General features: G+C 50.1%; 6 protein-coding genes across 6 annotated transcripts; 3 read left to right on the top strand and 3 right to left on the bottom strand.

Annotated features, from left to right (window-relative positions):
• Positions 1-295: 295 nt before the first annotated feature.
• Positions 296-1,895, top strand: ALTATR162_LOCUS5776 (uncharacterized protein; the record flags this gene model as incomplete). Its single annotated transcript, XM_043313396.1, has 3 exons — positions 296-335; positions 391-539; positions 591-1,895. The coding sequence occupies 3 exons, from the start codon at positions 296-298 to the stop codon at positions 1,893-1,895; spliced, it is 1,494 nt and encodes a 497-aa protein (XP_043169331.1).
• A 1,172-nt stretch (positions 1,896-3,067) lies between these two features.
• On the top strand, positions 3,068-6,081 carry ALTATR162_LOCUS5775 (uncharacterized protein; the record flags this gene model as incomplete). Its single annotated transcript, XM_043313395.1, has 3 exons — positions 3,068-3,292; positions 3,345-3,374; positions 3,520-6,081. The coding sequence occupies 3 exons, from the start codon at positions 3,068-3,070 to the stop codon at positions 6,079-6,081; spliced, it is 2,817 nt and encodes a 938-aa protein (XP_043169330.1).
• A 973-nt stretch (positions 6,082-7,054) lies between these two features.
• ALTATR162_LOCUS5774 (uncharacterized protein) lies at positions 7,055-8,041 on the bottom strand (the record flags this gene model as incomplete). The annotated part of the gene is made up of 2 exons (XM_043313394.1): positions 7,055-7,297; positions 7,364-8,041. 2 exons carry the CDS (start codon positions 8,039-8,041, stop codon positions 7,055-7,057), a joined length of 921 nt encoding a protein of 306 aa, XP_043169329.1.
• A 2,915-nt stretch (positions 8,042-10,956) lies between these two features.
• ALTATR162_LOCUS5773 (uncharacterized protein) lies at positions 10,957-14,616 on the bottom strand (the record flags this gene model as incomplete). The annotated part of the gene is made up of 7 exons (XM_043313393.1): positions 10,957-11,004; positions 11,055-11,290; positions 11,415-12,176; positions 12,624-12,825; positions 12,874-14,224; positions 14,274-14,384; positions 14,438-14,616. The coding sequence occupies 7 exons, from the start codon at positions 14,614-14,616 to the stop codon at positions 10,957-10,959; spliced, it is 2,889 nt and encodes a 962-aa protein (XP_043169328.1).
• Positions 14,617-15,065: 449 nt separating this feature from the next.
• On the top strand, positions 15,066-18,259 carry ALTATR162_LOCUS5772 (uncharacterized protein; the record flags this gene model as incomplete). The annotated part of the gene is made up of 5 exons (XM_043313392.1): positions 15,066-15,106; positions 15,172-15,450; positions 16,732-16,772; positions 16,869-17,032; positions 17,081-18,259. 5 exons carry the CDS (start codon positions 15,066-15,068, stop codon positions 18,257-18,259), a joined length of 1,704 nt encoding a protein of 567 aa, XP_043169327.1.
• Positions 18,260-19,668: 1,409 nt separating this feature from the next.
• On the bottom strand, positions 19,669-20,850 carry ALTATR162_LOCUS5771 (uncharacterized protein; the record flags this gene model as incomplete). The annotated part of the gene is made up of 2 exons (XM_043313391.1): positions 19,669-19,739; positions 19,803-20,850. 2 exons carry the CDS (start codon positions 20,848-20,850, stop codon positions 19,669-19,671), a joined length of 1,119 nt encoding a protein of 372 aa, XP_043169326.1.
• Positions 20,851-21,194: the final 344 nt, after the last annotated feature.

Raw genomic sequence — 21,194 nt, 5'->3', positions numbered from 1 at the left:
CGGGGTTGCGTTACTACACTATCTCGGTAAGCCGCTGTCCCCCATACTACTTCCAAAAGCAACCTGGGCTGGTGGAGAAGCAAATATCGTATACAAAAGTGGGATTGACCGCTGTGCATGACCATTGAGCTGTTTTTATGTGGTCTAGCCAGCCCACAAGGCTTCTTGGTCATTCAGAGGCTAACAATCTACGTCAGGGTCCCCACCTCTCATCCTGAACCCTCGTTCTCAGAGACACCGCTGCCTCTTTCGCGATAACACCAATTCTACCTAAACCACACTCACAACCGCAATCATGGTCCTACTAGGCGCAAGGAAACCACCCTCCCGCAGGGGTATGCTCGAATCTTGTCATCACATACAAGGACAGATGGGATAACATCGTGCTAGGCTCCATGGCGGACATGCCCAAGGATCTGAAGGAGCAGATCGACAAGTTGGAAGATATGTTTGTTGTTCCCACCGACAAGCTGAAGCAAATCTCGGATCACTTCGTTGGAGAGCTCGAGAAGGGCTTATCGGAAAAGGGCGGAAGCATTGTGAGTCGGCGCTTGCTTTGCGCTCTTACAGGAAAGAGCTGACCATGATAGCCCATGATTCCCACCTGGTGTATGGCCTTTCCCGATGGCAACGAAACCGGCAGCTACCTCGCGCTCGACATGGGTGGTACCAATCTGCGTGTCTGCGAGGTTACTTTGACGGAAGAGAAGGGCGAGTTCGAGATTATCCAATCCAAGTACCGCATGCCAGAAGAGTTGAAGACCGGTACTGCTGAGGAGCTTTGGGGCTACGTTGCCGACTGTCTCCAGCAATTCATCGAATACCACCACGAAAATGAGGAGCTCGACCACCTGCCACTCGGTTTCACCTTCTCGTACCCCGTCTCGCAAGACGCCATCGACCACGGAGTTCTTCAGCGATGGACAAAGGGCTTCGATGTAGCCGGTATGGAGGGTGTAGATGTTGTACCAGGTTTCAAGGCGGCTCTCGAAGAGCGTGGTGTACCCATCAAGCTTGCGGCTCTAGTCAACGACACGACTGGTACTATGATTGCTTCCGCGTATACCAACACCAGCATCAAGATCGGTTGCATCTTCGGTACCGGCTGCAACGCCGCCTATATGGAGGAGTGTGGCGCCATCCCCAAGCTGAAGCACATGAACCTTGACCCCAAGCTGCCAATGGCTATCAACTGCGAGTGGGGCGCGTTCGACAACGAACACCAGGTCCTCCCAAGGACAAAGTACGATGTCATTATTGACAAGGAGTCACCACGCCCTGGTCAGCAATCTTTCGAGAAGATGGTCGCTGGTCTGTACCTTGGCGAGATCTTCCGTCTAGTCCTTCAGGACCTACACAAGGGTAACGAATGCCACATGTTCGAGGGCCAGAACACCAGCAAGCTCGACAAGCCCTACTCGCTTGACGCAGGTTTCCTGTCTCAAATTGAGGAGGACCGATTCGAGAACTTGCAAGATACACACGATCTGTTCCAGGAGAAGCTCGGCCTCGATTGCTCCAAGCCTGAACTCGAGCTCATCCGCCGCCTCGCTGAACTCATCGGTACGCGCGCTGCCCGTCTTACCGCATGCGGTGTCTCCGCCATCTGCAAGCACAAGAAGTGGGACGAAGTTCACGTCGGTGCCGATGGCTCCGTCTTCACAAAGTACCCACACTTCAAGGTCCGCCAAGCTCAGGCACTCAAGGAGATCATGGGCTGGCCGAACAAGTATGGCAAGGGCAAGGGCGACCCCATCGAGGTGCTTCCCGCTGAGGACGGCTCTGGTGTCGGTGCCGCCCTGATTGCTGCGCTTACTGTTAAGCGCGTGCAGCAGGGTCAGCTGGCTGGTATTAGGGATGCGGAGACTCTTCTGTCCATGGTCCCGAAGAAGTGATTGAACCCTGATAACAAGGATAATTAGATATCACGCTTGACGTACGATTGAACGATAGAATGTATATATGAATGTTCTTCATCCAACGAAACATCTATCTTGGGGAAAGTGAAGTGAACGATGCCTTTCAACCTAGTGGTAACGCCTAGGGACCTTCGTAGTAGTTGATCCTTCAAACGTCCCTGCGATGTTGTAGCGAGGCAGATGATGGGTCGGATTGCCTCAAGGTCTCATATAAGCATGCATACTGTCGAAGCAAAAGGTAGACATTCTCTGTCGCCCTCGACGACCCAAGCACGTCGTTGATGCTTCACAAGAGTACATAAAAAAAGCAAAAACATACAACAGCGGGGATTCGCTAGTGGTCACCCACCTAACTACTAATCCGCCGGTACACTGCTTGTATATGGCTGAGCGGACGGGAAGCCTAATTTTCAGTGTCCTATGGTCGTATGTATTTGCTAGCAAATGTCTTTCTACTATATTGTCAAATTCTCCATAGCAGCTTTGGCAGCAGGTTCAGGGTCCCAACACTTATGGACTCGTAGATGGTGCCGTAGTGAGAATTCGGTTGTCTTATATTCGCTATGCTCCATAAATACTGTCTCAGGATAGACAGATCTAGTTCGTTGCGTTAGGCGCCAAGATTGAATCAACGACCCTGTATATGAGCGGGGAAGGCTACACAAGGCCATGCTACGCGTAAATGAATACATTTCGTAGCCGTTTCACTGCATGTCACCCTTCATCTTAGTGGCGTGCATACCTAAAGCGCACTCATCGCCAGAAACTCAACCGTGCCAACATCTACCAGAAGTACGTCCATTTTACAACAATCCACAACCCACCCACGTCGCTACTACTTAACTACAGGTATGAAGACATTGAAGCGCACCATGCTGGAATACTGAAGAATTCCTCTTGTGAAGACTATACGCTAGGCGCTCAACTGGTCTAATACGTAGGGTGGCAGTCATTGGGTTTTCCCTGTATTGACGGCGGTGATCAAGTGTGACCATTGGCTTACCACGTGCATCACGCGCCACTCCGGCTGAACGTTAGCGCGACGCCTCATGTAGGCGGGAGTGCTGAGCACTTGCCCGATTTCTTAAGACCCCGAATCGCAGCCTGACACCTGCAATTCCATTTCTCATCATTTTAGAGCAGCCGTCATGGAGGCCATTGCAGGACTCAGCCTTGCTGCCAACATCCTGCAGCTCGTGGACTTCACCGCGAAAGTCTTGTCGACTGGAAACCAAATTCGCATGTCAGGCTCCACCGCACAGAACTCCGAGTTAGAATTGGTAGCTCGCGACTTCACAGCGCTGAATGAACGTATCACATTATGGGCTCGTCCTAATCCGGCCAGTTCGGACCCATTGGCAAAGGACAGCCAGGTACGTGGAGTCCTAGTTTGGGTATACGCACCCGCGACAATTTTTTTACAAGTTTGTAGGCACTCAAGAATCTGGCTGCAGAGTGCACGAGCATTGCCCAAGAACTTGTTGCTGTACTTGAGTCGTTGCGATGTTCCGGAGGTGCGGCCAGATACAAAACGATTCTCAGCGCCCTTCGAACAGCTTGGAGCGCGAAAAAGATTGAGGATACCAAGTCTCGACTTTAGACAGTGCGTGATGAGCTTCAATTTAGGATTCTGATCTCCATCAGGGAAGACCAAATGCAAGGTCTTGATGAACCGAGTCGGAAGGCGATACAGAGTGTGGTGGAAAGCAACAAAGAGCTGTTCATGACAATAACTTCACAAACCGAGAATATCATGAAACGACAAGTTGCCGACAGCTCGTTGGCAACGATGCGTCATAATGTGGTCTTACATGCCATAACCAACCAAAACATAGAGAAGTACAGTATACAGGATATCACACGCAAGATCATGAATCTTCTGTATTTTAATCGGAAGGACGACAGATACGATGACATCGCTATTGCTCATCAAAACACATTCAATTGGGCACTGGAGGGCCATGCGAAAGATTCCAGAAGCTGGCCAAGCCTCGTAGACTGGCTTCGGCAGGATGGTGATGTGTATTGGATTAGCGGAAAGGCCGGGTCTGGGAAATCCACATTGATGAAGTGTCTATACAAAGATCCCCGGTTTATGGAGTCGCTGAAACTCTGGGCTGGAAGTGATCGTCTCATCGTTGCGGACTTCTACTTCTGGAATTCAGGTGTCGAAATTCAAAAATCACAGGAAGGCCTCTTTCGCTCACTGCTCTGGCAGGTGCTCAATCAGGACATCTCTCTGGCATCTACACTGTTTGCGGAGCAGTATCTACTCCACGCCGAATGGAACGAGTTTCCCACGTTTCACCAACTTCGCCGAGCATTTGGAAGGCTCACGAGCCATTGTCCTACCTCGACGAAGATCGCAATAGTAATCGATGGTTTGGACGAATTCGATGATCGACGAATTACAATAACAGAGCTTGGAGAGATGTTAAAGACTGCCACTAAAGGTGGCAGTGTCAAAGCCCTTTTGTCAAGCAGGCCTATTACTGCATTCGAGGATTGTTTCGCTGGTAAGCCACAGCTCCGGCTCCATCAGCTCACTTATGACGATATCACAACGTATGTGTATGACCTGTTGTCCGTACATCCTCAAATGGTCTACCTGAAAACTACTTATAACAACGAAACCAAAGCACTTGTGGAAGAGGTTGTCAGCTCAGCCTCGGGGGTTTTCTTATGGGTCACGCTTGTAGTGAAGTCACTTATCGAAGGGCTGCAAGATGGGGATAAGATCGAAGATCTTCAGTTACGACTGCGGGCTTTACCGAAGGATCTTGAAGCGCTTTTCACCCTAATGCTACGTAACGTGCCTACCTTGTACAAGTCACAAGCGTCACGCATATTTCAAATCCTCCGATGCAACAACGAAGGCCACCAGCAGATGTATGATGTTGGGAGCGGGAAGGAAAGGCCGTTATCCGCCGTCAGACTGTCCTATGCAGAAGCTAAGATCGACGAGGTCATAGGCGCTGACATTTCTCCCTTGTCAAATGGAGAACTTGAACAAATAGAGAGCACCATAGAACGTCGAATTCGAAGCCGTTGCGCAGGTCTCTTGGAACTTCGGACGCGAAGCAAGTCCCAGCAAGATGAAACAAGTCAGGTCGATCAAAGGGATACGAAGGAAGTTGTGTATCTTCACAGGACTGTCACTGATTTCCTGTACGAAGAAAGGGTCTGGGCCGAATTGATGAGTCACGCAGAGGGACTGAAGTTTCATGCACCCCTAGCTGTGCTACAATCATTGGTCATGGAAGTCAAAACGGTCAATCTGGGACGGCAGCCACCGGCTGATGGGATTCCCTGGCGACTTGTGTCTGACGCTCTGCTATTTGGGCGACTTACGGAAGCGACCGCTCAGACGAGCTCTCAGAAACTCTTCGATGAGCTTGACAGAGCAATGACGACTTACTTCCCAGACGTTACAGGACACTGGAAAGGAGGAGAATACAAAGAAGCAACTTGGTGCGATACATATGTAGAGGACTACATCAGGCCCGCACCCTGGCATGATAATTTCATGTCCTTGACCGTCAGATTTGGGTTGACGTTGTACGTTCGAGATACTATCCGTAAAAAAGGTCGAGATTGTTTGAACAAACGTGGTAGACCGCTGCTCGACTACGCCTGCAGACCTGAGCCGAGATACGAAAAGTGGTCAGCTTTCAATGATCCCAACCTCGTAGAGACTCTGTTACTGAACGGTGCTGATCCGAATCTCAAGTTCAATGGGTTCAGTGCCTGGCAAAATTGTCTGTATACAGAGACTGACAACCCCGTCAAATGGATATCTCTACTGAAACTCTTACTTCTTCATGGGGCGGATGCCAACGCATGTATTGAGACGCGAAATGAAGGTCAGAAATCTGCATTAAATGTCATCAAGGAGTGCTTCGATGAGTTCATAGCTGGGGATGCTCAAGCTACTGAAGGAATCATAATGCGCTTCACGTCTCGTTATGAAGAGGCTGTAACTGAAACCGTATCGGCGGAAACACTGGCTCAGCTTAAGCTGGACATCGTTGAGTTGAAGGAATTGCTCATCGAGCGAGGTACTAGTGGCGTTCACGGCAAGGTCGAAAACATGAGGTGGAGGCTCTTTGGTAAACGAGTAACGCTACCTGTAAGACGTTTCCTTGGGAGAGGCCACAAGTAATGTCTTAGGCTGCGCATAGAGGGGCAGTGCTAATTGGGTGATTATGCTACAAATAGTGGGGAAATTTCTATTATGCCTAAGAATAGTATCAACATGCATGTGAAGCTAGACGTTTAATTACGCTTCAAAAGAGGATATCATTCTTGTAAGCCTGCGTTGCGAAGAAGGAAATACAGAGGCTTAAGACCGTGAGTTTGAGTCAGGGATTAAATCTCTGTAAACTAAATCACCTCTATCGATAGTCAGATCGGTAGGCTAGATAAAGGCAAACTACGCAGTTAGATGCAGCCAACAAAGTCGTTGCGGCATCGCACGCGACAGAGTCCACACGATGGGTCTGGTTGCTTTGTGCACCATCCCTCGGCCGGACCCGTGAAATGAGAGGCAATGCACCAAAAATATGCGATAGACGTCTTTGAGGGGAGCAGGCGGCAAGCGCTAAGAAGGGAATGATATGACAGCGGAGTCGCGGGAGCGAGAAAAACCACCATGGTAATGATGTACTTGACATCATGGCATTGTCAGTAGTCAGCATGTAGTAAAGCAAATAGATCAGAAATCTGTCTGCAGGTTGGTGTCCTTGCGACGAATAGACAAGGGCGAGCAAATAAATGTAAACAGGGCTTAGCTTATCAAAAGGCGTGGTTTTTGAAAGGGGAAGGCGCACGACGACGATCTTCTGGTAACGGTACCACGACAGATGGCAGGCCACGCAGGAGAGCTAATGTCAAGTCCCTATGGTCGTGTGTGAAAGAAAATGAACAGTATGTATCTTGTAAATCTGAACGCTGGCCCCTAACGAGAAAAACGAATGAGATGCCGGCAGAACACTTACCAATAATGGCCAAAGAATAGCATGGCAAATAAACGCGCGAGGAAACGCCGAAAAATCATAAGGAACATCAGAATCTCCCTCATTTTAGCATCTTGCAAATACTCAAGCATATTGTTTCACCTGCTCCTCACTCCACTCTCAAAATACACTCGCAGTCTTCTTACTAGCCTCGAAATAATAGTCCTTCCTCAATTGCATTACCCTCCCAAGAGGTACAGCCCACTCGCCCGTGTTAAGACCTGCAACACCGGGCGCGAGACTAGCGAATAACTCCGTGTATGCGCCATTGACAGGCCGATGCAAGATAATTTTCATGATGAGAAATCCGAATGCAGGCATATGGCGTTTTAGATCAGACTTGAGGTTACCCGGATTAAGCGTCTATCGTACCGCCATGTCAGCAAAGCCAGGAAGAGAGGGAGGCGAAAGAATGGGAGAGAGACTTACCACACTAACAATCCCATGCTCCGTGTACCGTCTCTGGAACTCCATTGCGTGAAACACATTCCCCGCTTTACTAATCCCATACTTGGCCATCTGATTGACATCCTTTTTCTTATAATCCAAGTTGTTCATGTCGACACCTCCCGCCGGCGCGTTGAGCTGTGCAGCTAAGGAACTCACCCAAACTACTCTCACACTGCCCTTGGGCTCCTTCTTCGCTGTCTCGAGCATTATGGGGGTCAATAGCTTAGTGAAGAGAAACGGCGCGACACAGTTCGTTCCGAGTTGCAGTTCGTATCCTTGTTTCGTTGTTGTGCCCTTTGGTGGCGTCATGACACCTGCGTTGTTGAAGAGGATATCTAGACGAGTTTCTCGAGCGAGGAAACTCTCTGCGGATGCTTTGATGCCGTGTAGGTCGTCAAGGTCGAGATGAAGGTATTGCAACGTGCCCTTGGATTCAGGATGGGCTTCTTTGATCCATGATATTGCTGCAGAGGCTTTTTCGGAGGAACGGGCTGCGATATAGACTCTGCCGTTGTGCGAGTAGAGGAGGCGGGCGAGTTCTTTGCCTATGCCGGCTGAGGCGCCTGTTACAACGTAGACTTTTCCGTGGAGGTCGGGTAGGGATGGCTCGGTGAATTTGGGAGCTGGTGGGAATATTTGGCTGAATTGGGAGCCCATCTTGAATCTCGTGGTTGATAATGAGGGTGGAGGTGGATATGGTATGGACGCAGATGAAATAAGTTTAGGTAACGGAAAGGAGCTTGGAGATAGTGTAGTAGCGTAGTGAAATAGTTGATGAGAACTTGAGGATTGTTGTGGCAATCACTGGCGAGATTGCGAGAGATATATATCTTCTCATGTTACCTAGATATGCTCTTGGAGCATGCTTCATACGAGCAATGTCGGTGCTTCGATTGGCCCGCCGCACAACGGACGGCCCCAGTGTAAGAACAACACCATTGCTGATTGGGAATTCAAGCGACAGTCAGCCTGTAAGATACCAGTTCTTCCATGTGAAAGCTGCGCCACGATGTTGCACACCCCTTCAGGCAGCTGTTCCGATGCGTTATGGTCGGACTTAGGACGAGATGCGCGGCAGGACGGTGCTGGGGTCGCGGAGTTAGCATACTTCTCAATAGCAACTCGTGAAGACAGGACAACCCAACCAACGAACTCATGCGAGCACTTTGAATCGGACCGGAAGATCGAACTGATGGAGGGAATGTGTGGAGTGTCACTGTCGCTGATGAAATGAATCTTATCAATGCGACACTAGGTTAGGTAAGGCGGTCCGATTCGTTCACTCCGCCGCTAGGTGAGTAATGCGCCTTACAGTAACGGAGAATGTAACCAGATGCAGAGTAGTCAGTGTTTTTCAAATACTCAGGGGATGTAGAACTTGGAGCCAGAGTCGAGAAGCTTTGTCATATAAAGGAAGTCGTTCTATTCTAAGTTTGTGCCCTAGCAGCATGTCGTTTAACCCGCACATGTTCTTCGATCGCCGTCCACATCCCTTCCTTGTAAAGACACTTAAACTCGGCAGCAAGCCCAACAAGCCTACATATGTCAGCTTAGTGCTTGAAACTATCAATACAATCCTGAAAATTGAGCGAAACTTACTCCGAGTTGCACAGGTTCCTACCACAGGTTAGCAAACAATCGATCTTTTGTCAAAGCTTGGCCAACATACCCATCCGTCACCACAATTGGTAGGCGCTTCTGGAGCGCAAATGCGCGTGCAGATCCTGGCCCCAGGGGTCGCAAGTACCGTTGGTGGTGCTTGTGTTGGGCGAGTTCGAGTTGGCCCTGCAAATGCGAGGGTGGCCAAGAGCGTGATTGCGATGAAGGTCTTCATACCGATGATACTGACTGGATGTATTGCGTTTGTAAGAGTGGGACAAGATGTGATGTTTTAACAAAGAAATAACAAGGACGCTTGGAGGGATATATATACACTCGCTACCTTGAAGACATCTAACACCCCAACGAACGCGGCTTCCTAGAGTAGAAGTGTCTGAAAGAACTCGCTCTAGATCCGTACGATACGCAGTACGTCAATTTCTCAGCTTATGGCTGATATGCGAACACTCCCCGAGAACCAACACAGACAAGGTAAATGCGACAAACAAACTAAAAAAGCCACACAGTGAGTACTTCGTAAGTGGCAAGCCACATAGCTAACATTATGAGGACAAGGGTTCGTGGATACAGCAAAAGTCAAGGTAATATACCATGGTATTGATCCAGACCGCATTTCTCACGCCACACTGCCATTCCTATCCTGAACGACTCATGTCGCACGAGTAGCTCAATAAGTAAGCATCATGTCTTCAGCTTCAGATCGCTCTCCATTTGCTCTTCAGTCTTATCAAATGACACCCCATAATTTCCGTAGCTTTATCCGAACGCCTTCTATACTTCGCAGCAGAACCAACATTCCTGCAAATATTAACTTGAATACTAGTCTTACAGTCTATACGACGAGAAAGCGGGAAGTACCCACGCCGGAGTTCACGGATTCCTAAGACATATTAGCACATATTCATCTTAGATTGGAAAGCCAATAACATACCCAGCCTTCGCCACACTCTGTTGCTTCTAAGAAACAAGGGCGCGTGCAAGCCTTGGTCTGAGGAGACGCGGCCGGTGTAGCTGCTACGAGTGAGGCAAGAAGAATGATGATGGTGATGGAAGACTTCATGTTGGTGGCGATGGCTTATTGTTATGTATGTGAAGTAGAAGAGTGTGTGATTAGTGTTGAGTGTAAGACTGGAAAAGGGCGAGGATGGTGAAATATATACTTTTACCACCGGATCGCGACTGCTGGCAACCTTGGAACCCACCCGGAAACTGCGGACAGCAAATTCTCAGTATTTACACGTCGAATGTGGATTTCACTACTACGACTGACATGCAAACCACTCAGATCCAATGTATACACAGCGAACACGTACTTACGAGACAAAAACGCCACCACCTTTCGTTCGCCTGCTGAGAATCCACGGATCTGAGACACGAAAGTGGGAAATGAACAAACAATGTAAGAAGGGCGGCGAACGGCTGCGGTGGTCAAAGCGAGACACCTTCCAAGCATTTCAGACAATGTTAGTGTCATTCGTAATGAAGCATAAACAGTCTTGGCTAATATACCGCCCGTCCTGCTTACCCGGTTGCGGGGAGACTGGCCCCCGCATTTTGCAAACTCTCCTGGTTGAGCTCACAACTATGAGGGCATGTTCAATCAAGAGGAAAGTGATGGGCAGGGTGGCATTCGTAATAGATAGTACGAAGTGTAAACGTGAGGAAAACGAAAGAGCATTGAGAAGGCACATGCACCGACTAAATGTACGGCAGGGATCGGCCCGTATAGATTGGCAAAGTTAGATTTCTTACACTTCCATACGCTTGTCAGTGGAGGAAACTCCGAGAGCTGAGAAGAGATGAGCGTAAGCACCGGCTTGGCTTTGCGTATTACTGTGCCACGCAAAACTTCGTACTATAACACTACATTAGCCTATTTTTATCTATTTATCTTAAAAGAATAATCTAGCTTACCTTGTCCTAAGATCATGTTTTACAAGAAGACAGACGGCTCAGAAGATGGCAACAGCATTCGGCGGACTTGCAACACCACCAGGTACCTACAAGAGGATCAGCTCTTGTTTTAGTCACAGCACTTGGTAAGACATACCTTCAATGGAACACTACTAACAAAGCAGGTGCTCCGTCCCAATTCTTCACTCTTATCACACAATCGCTCCAAGTCAAACATCTCACCTATCATGACACCCCAGCCAGCCAACAACCACTGGTGTATTAATCCACCGCCCTGCATCTCTTTTTCCCATGATTCGCCGGCCCAGAGGCCGCCTGGAGCGTTGTGTGGACCTACTAGTGGTGCCATTTCAAAAGATGGAGCGTCGGATGCTGTAGGGTAGTTAGCTCAAGATCGATCATGGTTGGAGAGGTTCAAGAAAGATGAACCAGAAGTTTTGAGGAAGTGGCAATGAGGACGAGATAGGATAGCGTGAAATGAGGTGAGCATCCTTACCAACAGCGGCAAACCCACTTTCCCAAATCCACTGCAGCGTATGCTTATCCGACTGCACACCCAAGTACGCCGGCGGCTTATCCTTCATAGTTCTCCTCTCTTCCTCACTCAACTTGGTGTAATCGCGAGTGAAACCCGTTCGTAATAGTAAAAGATCACCTTCCCTTGTCTTGATACCCGTTTCTTGCAGCATATCTTTCAACTCTTCTGCCGTGATACCGTTTGCTTCCAGCGCGTACACTGCTTCCTTGCCTTTCTTCTCTAGGTACCGCGGATAATCGAGGATGATGCCTCTAGTGGTGATCCCACCTGAGCTGGTCACGCGATCGATGCCGATGATTTCCGAAGATTCGATGTCTTGCTGTGAGCGTCCGCCGTAGTATCTCTTTGCGCTTTGGTATCCGTAGTGTCTGAAGCCGTCCCATTGGCTACTTCCTTGCGTATTGAAATCTAGGTGGTCGTCGTTGACTGTTCTCTTTGTGCCATCTGGATGTGCTTTATTCATCATTTTCCAGGAGAACGATGGTCGGTTAAATGAGGGATGAGAAGGTAAGTTAAGATACCAGTCTAGTGAGACACGGTCACCAGTCTGTATTTCTTGGGCTGCTGCTTTGACGGCAGACGGCGTGATCATGTTTAGAGCACCAAGTTCGTCGTTCGCGCCATAGAGGCCCCATGCGTTTCCTGGTGGGCCATTCTTGTCAAGTGGGAGGTCCTGGAAAGGAGGGCGAGATGGTGGTGACATGATAGTGTTTCGTATAGCTGGTATGTCTCAGTTACATGGTGAACTTGCAGGTCTCAGATCTGTTTACTGTGCGTCGTCTTCAAAGAAACGAGGGGTAAGAACGATTGTTCCGTCCCTCGGTACTTCGTTCAAATGTACGGCGAAGGTTATGTGTCGTATGGTGGGGTCAATCGCGGGGTAGTTATCGCTGGCTCGGTAATTGCTGTGGTACGGAAATAGCGAACGCTGCTCAGACAAGCATTCAGCTTCGTTGCTAACATGCTGAACATCCTGTGCATCGCAATTCAACTCCGGGCTAGGGAAGTACCCCTCATGTCTCACTATCATAAGAGTTGACTTTCGAGTTTGGACGCTGTCGACATGCTTTGACATTACGATACCTAGAGCGCTACAGCAGTGAGCTCAAAAATCGGGTCCCATTCCTACACCACTCCCTCTTGAGCTTGTATTCTTCAAGTGCGCACCGCTGCCTTTAAACAGACTTTGCCAGATGAAGGCTTCGCTTAGCAACAACTCAATGTCTTTCTCGGTCCATTGCCGTGTTGGTAATGATTGTAGAAACATCATCGTCTCCTGGAAATCCATTTTTCGCAGCTGATCGGACCACTTGACGAGGAACGCAGCACATACGTAGAGGTGAAAGGACGAGAACCCATCTTCTTCGGCCTAGGGAAAGTTAGCAGTGCACTTGGGATGGATTGCTGTGTGACTTACCAGATATGTATCCCACATCCGTATCGTGTTCTTGACTGAAATCTCGCGCATCAGAAGACAGTTCATCCATCGAAAGCTGAACTGTATGAACTCTACACCCTCGTTTTGAAGATGCTTCGCCAGCTGATCATCGATACGGGTGGTAAGATCCCTTAGACTTGCCACTTGTCTTTGAATACCTGGTTGATGTGCGATGTAGTTGTCTTGAATGCCATCAAGCAGTTTGGTAAGACACCAAAAGGAGTCTGCCTCAACTGCATCCAAAACCTGTTTGGGTAATTGTCCAGGATCCATACCGAATTCAATGTCGGGATCTGAGATATAGGCGCCTAGGAAGACCTGCCAGAAGGGGGTAACCAGGTCATTGATGCCTTGTACGTAACCAGAAGCAGGATGCCGTATCGCCCACACGTATAATATTCGCTCGAGGGATCGTTGCGTAGCTTCGTAGCTGTAAAGCTCAAGATGTGGGTTCGTCCGAGGCACATCAATGCTGATCTGATGCCATATAGCTTCGTCCAGGCCACGTCCTCGCCCACGATTCGCTGAAGGATGGGCTGCGCCGCCTGCCACTCCGGAGGCGACAGCGCTAGCACTGCCAGATGTACCTCGTTCGAAAGCCTGCCGCACTCCCTCCAAGTATTCCTTCCGTTTGCGCTCGAGTGTCGCGACCCTTCTCTCGCTGCTAGTCGGTAGGTACCCCAACAAGACCTGCCATGTCATCGCGCGCACTTCGGACGGAACACCTGACCATGCCGAGTCTCGCAGGTCTGATAATGATATAGTACTTGCTTGTAGTATCCTCTTGAACTTGTTGATTCTCGTTATTCGTGCGGAATGTTCCTCGACCTGTTTCGCTGACGCGTTCGGGGGTGGAGTAGGATGTGAAATGAGATGTAGCGAGTTCGCGGGGTCTCGAAGGATCTCTTGATACTGTGGCCGTAGAATCTTTCCTTCGATTTTCTTCGCGGTTGGGTAGTTGGGTATACCTCGCTCTTCTGCAATATCACCACTGTCTATACCGCGCCACGCTGTTGAGCCCAGACTTTCTCTACTGACATGTCCGCTTGCTTCTTTTGCCTTGGATGGTTGTTTCCGCCGACCCTTCCTCCGCATGTTTGCGATGCTCGGCAGCCCGAACTCGTCTTCATCATCCTCAAACATGTTGTCGGCATCATCTTCGTCGCCATCGTTCCAGTCTTGGTGTGTGTCGTTGAGGAAGTAGCTGTAGGTCGCTCGCGCGGGACGGGGTGATATGGTCTTACTGGACCGGCTCGGTGCAGTGCTTGACTCGCGACTGTGGGTGGTCGATGGCGGGGTTCGAGGTCGCGGGTTTGACCCGGATACGCTCCTTTGGGCAATCAGCTGTAGAAACAATGACAGTGTTGAAAGCAACATACAACGAGCTGAAGTTGAGTATGTCAGCATGCGAATAGGATGCGCCAATGACCTTCTTGTTTTGCGGTGAGCTAGCGGAGTTGGACGTTGTGCGCCAGAACGGAGAGGCAGAGCTGCGCATGGGATATCAGTATTCGAAACATATATGCGACCAGAGTATAGTAACGTACGAGGACCGGTCTGTACGCAGGGAAGCGATATGTTAGCTACCCCGGATACTATGACGCTCTTTGCGATTTGGATGGACACGAACCGACCTGGACCATTTCCTAGCAGATTGTCAGCAAACAATATGATACGCGCAATATTGGGTAGACAAACCTGCTGCTGCTTCTTAGAGGCCATGTTTGAGTAAGTGAATGCTTGTCCTGTGTCTCGAGGTGGCCCCGCTGCGAACCCAAGCTTCAGATGGCTCGACCGGGCAAGTACGAAGGAACTCGTATCCTTTAGATTGTACTTAACACCTCAGTAGGCGCCAAAGGTATTCGTTCTCTTTTGAAGTGATATACTCTCAACAATATAGCCCTTGTATACAGTACGCATATACTTGGTATGTCGTAGGGCTCGTGCATGTATCCGTCGCGCCTGCCACGCCAAGCCCGATGCTAGCGCGCCTGCCCATTGCTCTGCTCTCATCTCCTCACTCCAAGCGTCAGGCTCTTCCTTCTATCACCTCCCTTCCTCCCCTACAACCCGACAATCGCGCTCCGCTAACTGTGCCCTCACTTTCGCGCGCGCCCAGACTTTCTTCACTTTTCTACTTTTTCTAACAAGCTCTTCTCCAAAACTACAACATGGCCGACGAGAACTACGAAGATGACATCTTCGACGATCTGTACGTCTTCTCGGCGCGATTCAGGCATATCCGCATCTTGCGACACTCTACTAACACTTTGATAGCTATGATGATGAGCCCACGTCGAAGCCCGCGGCAGCGGCACCCGCTCCAGCCCCCAAGACGGAACCTGAGCACACCCCAGTCGAGCCCGTGAGCGCGCCGCCTCAAGATACTACACAGGACAACGGTCAAGATGCCGCACCTTCTTGGCCAGCTCAAGGCGGGAGGGATCAGGACTCTCACATGGACCAATCTGGTTACAACGCTGGGGGCAACCAGTCGTACGACAATGCGCCCATGGAAGATGACAACTATGGCCCAATCAACGTGAAAGAAGACGGGTAAGTCGTGCAATGTCGAATTTGATCTTGATCTTTCAAAGGCGCATCACAAGGTATAAGAACATGTTTCTCGCACGTTATAGCATAAAACGAAAGTATATCGTTACCAGGACCAACGCCATCAACGGCCGCATAGGATATCGTGTTAGAGCATCAGACAACATGAGAGATACGAGCTATCTATGGCATATTTTGCGAGCACGATCAAGGGATGAGCTCTGGACACTTTGGTTTGTCGTTCATTCGAAAGCGCCTGGGGCCATGATTGGCACAGAGTCTGGGATAAAGGTCTAGGAGCTAGACACCTTGCGAAAGATTGTGGTCCATGTCGTCCATTGGTGAGGCGTTCAAAGCATGGCGGAGTGCGCGACCAGTTTTGGTTGTTGGAAGAAGCTGGAAGACACAAGTCAACCGCTCAGCGATACTCAGAGCAACCATCAACGCGCCTTACGCAGGGACTATCGCGGCTTGCCCAACTTTGGCAGTGCCTCATGTCGATATATACCTAGGTACTTGATAGCGCGTACCAGCAACGCAAGCAGAGGATAGCTACCGAGTTGTGACATAGTCTGAGACTTCCACACTCGAATTCATAGCAGAACACAGACGTTTCATCCGAATCAAACTGTGCCTTTGCAAGGGCTACTTTTGCACCTCGAAACTTGGACTTGAGTACGTGGAGTGCGTTCTTGGTCGATATGATTGGTGCACGCCACGAAGTCGACACGTCCGGAGTGGCATGCGGCGCAGGAGATGGGTTCGCTTAGCCATTCCTCTGCAGCCGCGTACGGTCTTCTTGCAAACGACAACTTGCTGCAAAAGGAGGAGCCTTACGATACCAACGCATATACTCTCAGCTTGATCTCCAGTCATCCACGATAAAACATGGATTGAGTCCTCTACGTCACTACGACCGGCAAAATTACTCTGGATCCTGCACCACTCGAACAGTCGTCAACGGTGCAGCGCGGCCAATTCGACAAACTCTGCGACATGGACTTCCTTCACGAAGACGTTTATTGGATCATGTTCTGCTACCTCTCTTTCCAAGGACGATGATCGAACATGCGATGGAGGGATTATGCGCGTGAAGGCTAAACCTGCGGCTTATCATATCCTCAGTCTGGCGAAGCTGTCACGGACAACACTATTACCAGCCTTGATGCGGGAGTACCTCTGATTCTACACAGCGACGAATATCCTTTGATGCGCCTCATCTTTCTCGTCCGCTTTTATTAACGATGTTGTTTCTAAAGACTGTCTTACTGACTTGAGCCATAGCAAGATGTTCATTGGTGGCTTGAACTGGGAGACTACAGAAGGTACGTATACTCGCTTTGGTGAGACAAAGTCGCATTCTAGTCTATACCACGCAATTACGCCCCTATATATAGGATCTTGCTAACTTCATGCAACAGAATCTCTCAAAGGCTACTTCTCGCAATTCGGTGAAGTTAGTGAATGCACCGTCATGCGCGATGCTGCTACCGGACGTTCTCGAGGATTCGGCTTTCTCACGTTCAAGGATCCCAAGTGCGTCAACATTGTCATGGTCAAGGAGCATTACCTTGATGGCAAGATTGTACGTCTACATCCGATCAAATCCGAGCTATAAGCTAACATCGTCTAGATTGACCCTAAACGTGCGATTCCTCGTGAAGAGCAGGAACGGACGAGCAAGATCTTCGTCGGTGGTGTCAGCCAAGAAGCCACCGAGGAAGACTTCACAAATTTCTTCAAGCAATTCGGTCGCGTTGTCGATGCCACACTTATGATGGACAAGGAGACTGGCCGACCCCGTGGTTTCGGTTTCGTTACGTTCGATGGCGATGCAGCCGTAGACGCTACACTGCGTGGTCCCCTCCAGATCCTTGGCAAGCAGATTGAAGTCAAGCGCGCTCAGCCCCGTGGCAACATGCGCGACGATGATGGAGGCGACGGTAACAAAAAGTTCGGCCGCGGAAACAAGTTCAACAAGTTCAACGATAATGGCAACGGTGGCCAAGGCGGCGGCAACAACTACGACAACGGCGGCGGAAACATGCAAGGCCAAGGCGGCAACAGCGCCATGTCTCCTGCTATGATGGCTCAGTACTGGCAGCGGATGCAACAATACTTTCAATCAATGCAGCAAACTCTCGCTCAGCAACAAGCCGGCGGTGGTATGCCCGGCAACCCCATGGCTGCTATGGGTGGCATGAACCCGATGCAGATGCAGCAGATGCAACAGCAGATGATGAACCAAGGTATGAATCGCGGCAACGGCTCTCCGAATCCCCAGATGATGGTTGGTCCGGGCGGTATGAACCCAATGCAGATGCAGCAAATGCAGCAGATGCAGATGGCACAGATGCAAGGTGGTGGTGGCCCAGGAGGTCAAGGTGGTCCGGGTATGATGAATCCTCAAGGTGGCCAGAGTGCCGGTGGTCCACGCCCAGCTTACACCGCTCAAGATCAACTCGCTTTCGAACAGCAAAAATACGAACAACAACAGGCACGCCGCCAACAGCAACTCTCCGGCCCCGCCGGCTTCGGCAACGCTCAGGGCGGACCTCAGAGCTGGGATGGCATGTACGAGGACGCGCCTCAGCCAAATATCCCCTCTGGTCCGGGTGGCGGTCGTGGCGGTTTTAGGAACAACCGTTCTCGCCAAGGCTCCAGCCAGCCCCCTGCCGGCGGTGGTCAAGCTCCCATCAACGCCCCTACTGGTCCTAAAAACGCTGGTATTAGGGGTGCGAACTACCGTGGCGGAGGTCACCGCGGTGGCGGTGGTTTCAGGCACCAGCCCTACGGTGGCCGTGGTGGTTAGACCCAGATGCGAGGATCTTTAAGAGAAAGAGAGAGCCGAGAAAAGAGTCGTGATAAAAACGGAAAAGTAGCTTGCTCATGTCCGGCTGAGCTTGGTGTACATGGCGGAATAATAGCGGTGGTGATATGCATGGTCGAGATCTTGTTTATGCGCATCCTCCTTTCCTGTTTCAGGTCGATATGGGAGAGTACGGACATGGTATTCAGGCTTATGGCATGACTAGGTTGGGGCTTTTACTTCTTTCTGTATAGTAGCATTTTTCAAAAAGTCCATTTCGGCGTTCTGGACCCTATCGGCCTTTTCAATCTTTGGATAATGTTAGAGAGTGACGACCGCAGACACTCACATCTTGTGACTTGAAAATTCGCTCAAAGGTTTAGAAGTTGCTTTGGTAGCTTCGGAAAGAGACGACGATGACACGAGAAGAGATAAAGATGCTATTGATATATATGATCTCCAATGAACAGGTCAAAAGTAACGACAGAACATCGTTGCGGTGGAGGCCGTTTTGATTTTGAACTTGGTTGTTTCGAAAAGAGGTTGTAGGAGGTTGAAAGGCGCAGAGAAGGATATTTATACGCAGACACTGAATATGGGAGTATCCAGCTAGGGCTATGTATCGATACGAATAGACTAGTTCTGCTTTGAGTTGTTGTACCTTGGGCTGATAAAGACTCCAAGGGTCTACACAGACGGAACACATGCGATGTGCTTGTGGTCTTGAATCAAATCGGAGATGAATAGAACTCCTTCATTCTCCACGGCAACACATAGTCAAATTGATCGCAGATTTCGTAGTGCGTAGTAATCCATTACATTGCGACGTAGTCGTCATTAGTCTAACGTTCAAAAGAGCCAAAGCTCAAATCTAAACTCCACCCATGCCATGCTATGTACCCATTATACAAGAATAACTCAACCCGACGCTATGCAACTAAAATCCAAAAAGTAGCCGAAGCCATGCCCAAACATTAAGATAATCCGGTCTTCTATCTTTGCTTCCTTTGTTTTGGTAACTCCATTTCCAGGTCATGCCTGGCCAAGGTGCAGCCCAGAGCTTGATTGAGACCTTGAATCCAACATATCCACTCGTAAAACATTTTCTAGCACATACACTCATCGCGACGATGCCAGCGCCTAGTATATAGAACGCTGGACCGAAGTCCGTCATATCCCATAAGTTGATCCAGTCCGCCTAGAGGCCGAGACATCCAGGAATGTGAACCAGGACGATGACCCATGGTAGTATAGATGAAACCATGAGCTTCCATGACGCGCCTTGTGCAGGCGCTGCAGGAACTCCGGTTGCAGCGTTGTTCTCTAGCTCGCTGATAGTCGGTGCTGGTGTTGTGCTAGGGTATATCGTACGGATAGTGGTGAAACCGCGATCGTCATATCCGGTCACTGTCTTAGGCCCATTGTCGGAGGAACCCGTAGGCAAAGCTTGCGGCGATGAGGTATAGGAACCGAGAGGGGACATCTGCAGATGTTTGTTAGCATGTTGCCCGTCGTCGAAGTAGACAGGAGTTCGCAAAAGGCTTACTGACAGTGGCTGAGCTGGGTGGAACAACCTTTCCGGAATCCGAAACGGTCCACCCGCTCGGAAGCCCGGGGTAGTTCGCAAATGTTGGTTGCGCAGTGGGAGTAGCCGACGGGTCGGGAATCCAGGGGTAGACGCTGGGGCGGTTGTAACTGGAGGTTTGGTGGGGAGTAAAGGGCAGCGGCTGGCCAGTAGCAGTCGCAGTGATGGCCGGTGCGTCCGCTATAGGAGCGTTACCACCAGAGAAGATTGTACCTCCAACAGATTTGATAGATCCCGAGGTACCAGTTTGGTCGCCGTAGACGTATTGAGTACCGGTAGAGTAGTCCTGAACCATGAGAGACTTGACCTTCATGGTGAAGGGGCCCTGAGAGTAGTCGGTGGGTCCGCGAGCCCAAGAGATGGTACCTGCAGGGTTGGCGGAATCACCACCGCTCCATGCACCGAACTTGACCTGCATAGGTGTCTGAGGGTACTGGTTGTTGGCATTCGCAGGCTCTAGCGTACGGACAGTGGTGCCATCAATCTGCCAGACAATCTGTTCCGGGGTCCATTCAATGGTGTACTTCTTGAAGCCCGATTGACTGCCTGGGTCGGAGTGGAAAGCACCACGGTTGTAGTCTGTAGTTTGGCCCTTTCCGAAGTAGTTACTCTGAACCTCATCGGGGTCTGCACCGAGCCATTCCCAGTCGATTTCGTCCAGTGTGTCGGATTGCAGCACGAAACTGCTGACAATACCCGCGCCCGGTGCGGCTTGAATTTCAATGTCCACCTTTCCGAACATGATGTACCACAGCGAAGTAAGCTGAGGTGCGTCTCCAGACTGTCTGACGGTGAACGACACACCATCGTCGCCGTAAGTGGGATTGCCTTGGGGTGTGAAACTCTCCGACTCAGACGAGAAGTCAATGTTGACGGTTCTCCCGAGAGCGGAGTCTGGAGGACAATCGCTTCGTAGAGTGGGGTTGCAGTTGGACCATGTCTGGGCGTTTGAGGGAGCGATGAGGGCGACCGAAGCCAGAGCAGTGAGTGCTCGTATCGTGGAGCGCATATTGAGCGTGAAGTGACGGCGAAGATGGCAGGCAGCGAGCGTTGCCGACGGGATGCGCCGGAGTTTGTGGTACGGCGATGCGATGCGATGTGATGTCCCGAATGTGCTGTTATATCAAACAAGTACTAATGAGCAGCACGTGTGAGTATCGTGGTGAAGATAGTTTGGTTGGGTACCTTCTCAGCACTTGAGAGGTAATGGGTAAGATGTGTGTAATGCAGGCACAGCGGCCCGGCCAGCATTGTACTTTTGTAGTGTACCAGCCATCTCTAAGCAATGACCTACATGATGAGGTGTCAAGCAAGCTAGCAGAGCGGGCCAGGGTATGTTGCGATACGGGATTC

Source organism: Alternaria atra (genome assembly GCF_907166805.1).
Source record: "Alternaria atra isolate CS162 genome assembly, contig: 25, whole genome shotgun sequence".
Taxonomy (NCBI): domain Eukaryota; kingdom Fungi; phylum Ascomycota; class Dothideomycetes; order Pleosporales; family Pleosporaceae; genus Alternaria; species Alternaria atra.
Note: the sequence above shows the minus strand (reverse complement) of the source record. Positions and strands in the feature narration are given on the sequence as shown.